This window comes from Benincasa hispida, chromosome 2 (genome assembly GCF_027475165.1).
Source record: "Benincasa hispida cultivar pf3 chromosome 2, pf3_genome.v1.1, whole genome shotgun sequence".
Lineage (NCBI taxonomy): Eukaryota > Viridiplantae > Streptophyta > Magnoliopsida > Cucurbitales > Cucurbitaceae > Benincasa > Benincasa hispida.
In genome coordinates this window covers 56,765,627-56,774,876 of record NC_143479.1, presented here as the reverse complement: position 1 = coordinate 56,774,876, position 9,250 = coordinate 56,765,627, and the positions used below count along the sequence as shown (strand labels likewise).

Genomic DNA, 9,250 nt, shown 5'->3' with positions numbered 1-9,250 from the left:
TAAATGCCTCGAGATCTCAATTTTAGGTAAATAACTAGATGTAGATATAAATATCAATAAAAACGTCCAAGAATGTTCTTTCTAGAAAAACTATAAATATAAAGATTATTTAAATATATTTCAATTAACAAATTAAAATAATTTTTTTATTCATGATATTTGGTCCATATTTTTGTTATATTTTATTATTTTTTTCTCTGTGATAATATAAATGGGGTCAAAATCATTGGAAATTAAAACCTTAAAGTAGGGACATTCAGGAATTAAATTAAATTGAGTTACTTTTTAGACCTAATCTAATTAATCAAGTTACAAATTTCTTCAACCTAAATAATCCTTATTAAAAAAATAGACCAATACATAAAATATTTGAGTTAGATCAATCCAAGTTACTAGAGTCATTTATTTAAAATTTTGTTCTAAAAAAAAGTAAAATGAAAATACATAATAATATGATTTAATTATTTTCATACATTGAATTAAGATTAATTCAATTTCAATTTGTGTAATGAAAATTTTCTTTTCAAAATACTAGAAAAACTATTTTAAAAGTTGTTAGAAAATATATTATTCAAAAAATAATGAACAATATATGTATAAATAATCGTATTATAAGTATAAAAAAATATATATTTTTTAAAGTTAATAATAAGTTCAAATTGGTTTGAGTTATATATTAGATGAAAGCATGACTAATCCATCCCATAAAATTTTCATTTATTTGGACCCAATCCAACTCAAATGAGTTGATAACCCAACCCAAATAGCGCGAGTTGGGTTACGGATTATCGGGTTTTTTTTAACACCCCTACCTTAAGTAAACCATATGGAGAAAAGCCTTGGCCAATTTCTTGAAAATGTGGAGGAATTAGATACTTTCCTCTTTAAAGATGGGCCAATTCCTTGCAAATTTGGAGGAATTAGATACTTTCCTCCTTAACCACAGGAAGAAAGAACTTTCATTGCATCAAGATATTTAGTGAAGATGAATGCAAAAATTAACAAACAGAATTGGGATTGGGAAACAAACACAGGGATGTACAAACAAGGAAAATAAACATTTAGCTCAATACTTGTAAAGAAGCATTTAAGGTTCACATCGTGAATAAAGTACTCAAAATCTTAATCTACTACGGATATAAAAATGCATAGGAATAAAACACGACCGGATTTGGGAATTGACATTAGTTCAAATTTTCAACAATTGGACATTTTCAAGTAGCATTTGTTTAACCGACCTTTCGACATTGCAACGGTATGAAGATCCTAATGTCCATACTTCTGGAACTCCCATTCACTATTATCTGAAAAACATAACAAGATTTCAATATTAAAAATGAAGGAGCAGAATTTTCATACAGTATTATTTATTAGAAACATTAAAGCATAACAAACAAAGCATACCCAATGGACAAACTTGGCGAGTCTTCAACCAACGACTAATGCAGTGGAAGTGAAAAGCATGGTTGCATACCCCTGCAGCAGACAAGAATCTTAATAAAGAGCAAACCCAAAACACAGAAGCATATATAAAAGGCCTAATCCCCAAAAGAAACTACCACAATAACACAAGAGATCAAATGGTCTTAGATCACCGATTGACCCAAAATTTAATATTATATCATCCAACCCTCCCCTCACTTGTAGGCTTAAAATATTTAGAAGACCCAACAAGTGGAAATCAATAGGGGAGGAAACAACATTGTAAGAGTTTAAACACACGTAGTTAAGAAACAATCATAGTTAATACTATCTTAAATCAACAATTGACCCAGAAGCTAAATCGTCTAACAAATGGCAAGGACAAACCACTAATGGAAATTCTAAATTGATATGTCTAAAGTAGCTTACATTCATCCACATGAAACGAGGAAAAGAAAGGTCCATTCAACAAGACAATTGGTATTGTTTATCAGTTTAATTAAGAAATATCGTTAACTAGTCGGGATGATTTTCTAGTCACTGAGACTAAAATCTCAAGGTTGGCTGCTGCAATTGCAAAATGCACCAACAATCCAAAGACAAACTGGACATATTTCACAGAAAATGATAGAAAATATAGCAAACAGAGCTCCAAAACCATCTCAAACAAGAAAACTATAATCAAAATAAAGGGTTCAGAGGCGTAATAGCATACCCCAGGCGACAGTACATTCCTCACTAGTAGCACTCGCTTGATTCGCCTGACATTCAATACCTAAACACCAAACCAAACCAAACCAATCGTAGTTAAGAAATATCAAATCATCATCCAAAACCACATCTAGAGTAAAAGAAAATTTCTAAAAGAAAATTTCAAAACTCCTTCAACTTACAAAGATCCATTATGTGATTCCTACAAATTGCACAGTTATCGACAACAATATCTGCACAAGTAAATCAAAATTACGTTACAACAACGATAAGAAGAATCAGTAAGAAACATCTAAAAGCGAAAGAAATTAAAAAGAAATTGGAGAAGTTGAAATTAGGGTTTCGAAATACCCCAAGCCCAGAGAGCGACAGCATTCCACTTTTTGATCTCGAATCGCTTAGGTTTTTTGGAAGACGAAGGGCCAGCACTGCTTGAAGCCTCGCCGGCGGGAACCATAGGAACATCGGTATCCAAAGTAGCCATGGGTGAAATGTCTATCGGAAAGAGTCAGTTCGCCGGTCAGCGGCGGAGGAGAAAACCGGCAAGAGGAAGAAGAATTTGGGAGATTTAGTTTTGGAAGATTGAAATAATGAAGAATGAGCTGGGAAGGGGTTTGGGCCTTGTATTTATTTGGGCCAATTAAAAACTCTATTCTTAATAGTAGTTAATTAAATTGTCACTTCTATTTATATTCCTAGTTTTTTTTTAAAAATTTTTTCCCCCTCCATGAATGGACCGATCCAAAATTATTTGAAACTTTCCATATTTACAAAAACAAAATGGAGATAATTAAGATTTTATTTATAATATGTCGATTACTTTGATAACCCTTAAATATTGCAATCTTTATTATTAAAAAAATAATACTAATTTTCTTCCTTAAAAACTTATCTATTGACCTTTTGGCATGTTCAATACCAATTCTACCCCTAATTCAAAAAACTCCTCAAATTGCACCACATTTCTTCTTCCTTCAACAATTTCTTCAGCTCTTCTTTCAATATGTATTCAATGCAACACTAACATTCCACCAACGCACTTATTCCTAACTAATATTTTACCAATAGCATTGTACAACATTGATTTGAAGAATGGAAGGTCATTCTCAGTTATTCATTTTCCATCGAATACTTTTCATTCTTCCATTATTCTCTCAAAGTTTCAGTACAACATTAACATTGTTGATTGCTTTCATCTTTGTTCATTTCATTGTATCTTTGGGTATAGAGAAAGATTCATTCGTCAGATCCAGAAACTGAGAGAATGTAAATGATATTCTACAGTATTTCTTGTCCCCTAGATCATTTAGTATTGAATGAATGATCATAGCAATATATAGATGATCGTTCATTACAATATAAACGATAGTTTCGTATTATATGAATGATCGTTTAGTATTATATAAACAATCTTTTATAATCTACTTCACGATCGTGTAGTATTATATAAATGACCGTGTATATAACACTAAACGATCGTTTTGTAGTATATATGTGATTGCGTATACAATTTTAAACGAACACTTATAAATACTTGGGTGATCATTTATCAATTACTGGGTGATTTTTTAAAATTTGATTGAGTATTGCTTAAAATTTGTCAATCCAATTGCAGATCAATGACGCTACTTTGCATCTTTTTACGGTTTGGTGGGGAATGGGACCAATCGAGAAGCTATTATGTTGGAGGTCATATGAAAGGTTTGAAGGTCAGAAATGATATAACAGTAAGTAGATTAGTGAATATTGTGCACCAACGACTAAATATCGATCCAAATCTGTTTGAAATACACATCAAATGTTGCTACAATCTATTGGTTCCGGCTCCCTCAATTAACATAGTCGACAATGAAGATCCTAGCTTCTTTCTAGAAGGCAGTGATGCATCCCGGATGCCGTTATTTGTATCAGTTACATCTTATGAAATTCATGGAGTATACACTGAGAATATATACCAACAGTGCAATCCAACAAATTAACCCATTCCAATTAGTCAAAACTTTGGATATGCAACCATTCCAGTACATAATATTCTCACCATGTCTTCAATGGATGACCATATTGAGTCATGTAACTTGGGGGACGATCGAAGTGAAGCTTGGTTTGGTCATAACATGAACCTAGATGTACTCCACAATTCGATACTGACCATGGATATAGACAATCTTCAGGATCACAAATTTCTCCAATACCTTACATTCATGTTTCAACCCACATGCTCCCATCCCAGCAGTTGTGATGCCTTCGGTTCAAATGTATTCTACCATTCCAACCCAACCATTTATAGATGTACCCAGACCATCAGAGGGCCCATCATATAACGACCTCATCACAATACCTCATGAGTGTCTGAATGACGAAGATATTAAGGTCAATCAGATTTTCTTTTCGAAATATGACTTGTCAGGATACTTGTAATAATAAAAAAAAAAAAAAAAAACTTTAAATACTGTGTAAAGAAGTCGACGAAGAGCTTGCTAACTGTATGGTGTTCAATGGAAGAATGCAAGTGGAGGGTCAGTGCAAAAAATTGAAAGAAACGATTCCTTTAAAGTGATGAAATATCCAAGTGAACATAGGTGAACATACATGTTCTCTTGAAATGAGAATGGGTAATCATCGACAAGCAAACATTTGAGTTATTAGACATGTAATCAAGTCCAATTACGAACAAGTTGGTCGAACATACCATCCGAGGGATATCATTGAGGACGTCCAACGAGATTTTGGAGTGAATATAAATAACGGACGGGTTTATCGTGCTAGAAAGTATGGATTGGTGTTTGCACAAGGGTCACTAGAAGGATCATATGCTACTGTTAGAACATATGGCAAGGCACTTAAACTTGCAAATCTGGGTACGATCTTTGAGGTTAAAGTTGAGGATGGACATTACTTTAAGTATGTCTTCATGGCACTTGGATCGTGTATTAAAGGTTTCTTGAACTGTATATGCCCAATAACTGTTGCTGATGGGACATATCTATACGAGAAATATAAAGGTATGTTGTTAATAGCAACGTACATTGATGGAAATAACAAAATATATCCTATCGCTTTCAGCTTGTAGATGGGGAGAACAGTGCATCATGGAATTGGTTCATGATTCATTTGAAGGCTTTGATAGCAGACATTTCAAATTTAATGACTATATCAGAAAGTCACATCTCAATTGCGAAGGTTGTCTCAAGTATATTCCCCGATGCTTTCCATACCCTATGTATATACCATATTCAGAACAATTTGGTGGATAGATTCAAGAATAAGGACATTAATTCCACTACCTAGCAACGAAAACTTATAGAAAATCTGAGTTTCAAATGTATTGGGCTAAGCTCCATCAATATCCTAGGGTAACGGCCTATCTTGAGGAGATTGGATTACAACGATAGGCAAGGATTTATCAAGTCCATTGTAGGTATGACAAGATGAGGACAAATATAGTAGAATGCATCAAAGTCGTGATGAAAGATGCACAAGAACTATTAATCACAAAGCTATTGGAGTATATCCATAAATGGCTACAAAGTTGGTTCTATGTCCGATGTACACATGCAATGGCATGGACAAACATTGTAACTAATTACGCAATGAGTATCTTAAGGAATCATAACTGATGTCTAGAACACATCATGTTTCTCTGATAGATATGCATTTAATTAATGTGAACGATGGATATTTTGGGGGTTGGTTGATCTTCATTCACGGCATGTACTTGCATGGAGTTCAACTGCATAGAGATCACATGCTCTCATGAAATATCTGCGAAAACCCTTAGAAATATTAATGTTCAAACATTATGTGCAAAATGGTTTACAGTTGAATGTGTTTTTGCTGCTTATGTGTAACTGATCTTCCCTGTTGGACAAAGACAAGAATGGAGTCGAAGATCAGATTTTGAAGACTTCGAACTTCTACCACCATGAAAGGTAACAAGTGTGGGTCGACGTCAAACCGTTAGGATACTTTTTATTGGAGAGGAGCCATGACAAATCCACAAGTGTATACCATATGGTCAGTGAGGGCATAATAAGAAAACGTGTAGACAAACATTAATAACACCTGGCACTGGCCCATCTAGGCTCAATGGTATGTAATTTATGGGTGATCGTTTACTTATGTATATGTGATCGTGTACTTATTCCTGTGAGATCGTTTACTTTTTTTTTATGAACAATCGTTGACTTATATATATGCGATCATTTACTTATATATGTGCGATAATTTACTTATATATATGCGATCATTTACTTATATATATCCGATCATTTAGTTGTTTATAACTTATCGTTTAGTATAATCTAAACGATCGTTTAGTTATTTCTGTTCGATCATTTATTCATGTTATTTTTTGTTCTTCATTGTATTGTTTTTAATATTAGTCAGTTCAGCATAGATATACAATGCAAATTCATTTCAAGAAATTCAAGTATAGATTACCATACATATTGATTAGCCCACAACTGGGCAACATATTTTTTCCTAAACAATTTCACATTGTTATGTTCTAATCTAACTCTATTTGTACCCGTTACAAGATATTCTATAAACTTAGCACAAAAAGTGCCACAGTTAAGAGACTTGCCCTGTTGGATAGTTGTCTTCGATCTCTTCACTTCTCATGGCCCGTACTTGAATTTTCTATGTCGCTTTTCATTTCCAACGAAAATCAACATTGAATGTATTAATCTAGCCACCAGCTGAAGATAACCATAAAGTATATCACTACTTATGTAGTTAGGCATTAAGTCAAATACATAGATGATGCACGATTTTAAACTGATGGCAAGCATGAGCCAATGTTGTTTGATGTTGATTGGCCCAAATATGAAGTCAACATCTGTCCATGATGGTTTATATTCTTCGTGTTGTCCAAGTACGTAGTCAATGAAGTAAGACGATCCTGCCCAAAACCTCATGTATGCTTCTTGATCCAACCAACGTGCAATTTTTCCACCTTTCATTTCCACACCTTCTGGCCGGATCTTGGAAGCAATTCCTTTTGGCGACATTATTGCATCCTGGGCAAAGAAATACGTAAATATAAAGTTGAATGAAGAGTTACTATTGATGTAAAATTTTGGATACCGTAAAGTTGAAATCAACCACTGTGAATCGATAATTACACAGATCAGGTCTCAACTGCAACTTATGACGTATGTATTGTTGGGATGAGTGTCCTAAATCTCTTTATAATCTCTTAGTTTGTAAACTTTATATAAACATATTGTTGTTATTAAAATAAGTGTTATTTTATGAGCATACACTCAATCTAATAAACTAAGATCCTAGGTTATTTTATGTAATTTAAACAAGTATATAGAAACATACAAGTGAATCTTGTTTAAATAATAACCTAAACGGTCTGTAGTAGATAGATAAGGCTATGTACCTTATCCTTGTGATGGATAAGGCTATATAGTAGATGGATAAGGCTATGTACCTTATCCTTGTGGCACTACGGATACGACCTGCTTTGTAGGTGTTACAAGTGTTGTAAAGTGCTACAAATAATCTGATCCTGATCATTCATGTGGATACATGTGAGTGGGGGTATCCTATACAAAGAGTTTGTATAAGTCCGGACCACGAAATGATTAGTCTCATTATATAACACCGTTAATAATTGAGACTTACATTTCACTAGGATGACCATAGGTGACATGACCTGAATCCTGAATGAGTTGTGAACTCCTGCTTATGAAGGCGGTCCTTTGATTTGTATGGGTGAAAGTGGCCAGATTGTCAACTCAATAAGCCTACCATTTTGGGGATTGGTCTGACTGAGAGCTGGGAACACAATTACATGAGACGGAATTTAATCCTTCCCCGATGCAGGAGCAAGTAGATAAATTACTCCCTTAAGGGCTGATTTTGGGGCTTGAACATAGTGAACACACCCTCTCCTAGCTCGAGAGGGACTAAGTCATAGTTTGATTATGACTTATTGTTCATTAGAGGAGTCAGTGGTACTTAAGGAGTTATATGTAACTACAGGGGCAAAACGATAATTCTGACCTAGCTGTACTTACGAGCGATTTGTGAAGGGTCATCACACTATTGATTGGCTATATCTAGTGGACACAAAAATTTATCTGTAGTGCGAAGAGTGCAGTTATCGGTATTTAGTGGAATGACCGGCAGTTAATGGATGTTGGGTAATTTAATTAAGGAATTTAATTAATTATTCAAATACTATTAGAGCTTCAATCTACATGTCCATAAGGTCTCCTCTATAGCTCAACAGTGATTTAATTGAGAATTATTTTTGGATTAATTTGAAGTGTTCAAATTAATTATATATGATATAATTAATTAAATTAATTATATATGTAATATAATTAATATAATGTATTTGATACATTATAATATAAGGTAATATGAGAGGAATTTGAATATGATTCAAATACTAATTATATGAATGAGATTCTTGTAATTAAATTTAATATAAATATGATACCATGAATAAGTTGAGAGGAATTAAATATTTGAATATGATTCAAATATTAATTATATGAATTAGATTTATATAGTTGAATTTAATATAAATGTAATTTATATTAAATGTCATGTATTATTGAGTGAAATTAAAACTATAGGTTATATTGTACTTGATACAATATAAAACTATAGGTTATGTGTTATATGGGATATAACATATAGTTTATATATATAATAAGGTTGTTATTATATATAATAATAATAATTATTAATTTGATTTTATTAAATTAATATTAATATTGATTAATTAAAAGCTTCCCCCTATCTTTCCTCTCATAACGATCGTGCAATGAAAGGGTGATCTTCTTCTTCTACATTTGGTGGATCTAATTCTGCAGACTCTCTGGATTCACCCTGCATAGAAAAATAAGAGAAGAAAAAGTTCTTCTTCTCACTCTCCTCCTTTCCATCTTCTTTCCTCTTCTAGAACCCTAAGGTATAGCTCACACCTCCTGTCATTCTCAATCCCTAAGGAGAATACAAAAGACTCCATTTGGTGGTGTCCCTTTTGGAGAAAGAGATCTATTTGAGGGAGTTCTTGAAAAAAGTGTTCTTCAAATGTATGAATATTTTTCCTCTCCTTTTTCTTTAGAAATTAGCATGTTGTAAGTTAATT

General features: G+C 33.0%; 1 protein-coding gene across 1 annotated transcript; it reads right to left on the bottom strand.

Moving 5' to 3' along the window:
* Positions 1-1,039: 1,039 nt before the first annotated feature.
* On the bottom strand, positions 1,040-2,909 carry LOC120071482 (RING-box protein 1a). The gene is made up of 5 exons (XM_039023794.2): positions 2,485-2,909; positions 2,316-2,366; positions 2,138-2,197; positions 1,405-1,476; positions 1,040-1,304 (listed from the first exon to the last, which is right to left on the bottom strand). Exons 1-5 carry the CDS (start codon positions 2,615-2,617, stop codon positions 1,267-1,269), a joined length of 354 nt encoding a protein of 117 aa, XP_038879722.1. The 5' UTR covers positions 2,618-2,909; the 3' UTR covers positions 1,040-1,266.
* Positions 2,910-9,250: the final 6,341 nt, after the last annotated feature.

Excerpts from the sequence above, each read along its gene's own strand:
- LOC120071482 (XM_039023794.2), bottom strand. The coding sequence starts at position 2,617 with ATGGCTACTTTGGATACCGATGTTCCTATGGTTCCCGCCGGCGAGGCT. Across the intron at positions 2,198-2,315 it reads GAATCACATAATGGATCTTT|GTATTGAATGTCAGGCGAAT; the intron begins GTAAGTTGAAGG and ends TTTGGTGTTTAG. Across the intron at positions 1,477-2,137 it reads GGAATGTACTGTCGCCTGGG|GGGTATGCAACCATGCTTTT; the intron begins GTATGCTATTAC and ends TGTCTGCTGCAG.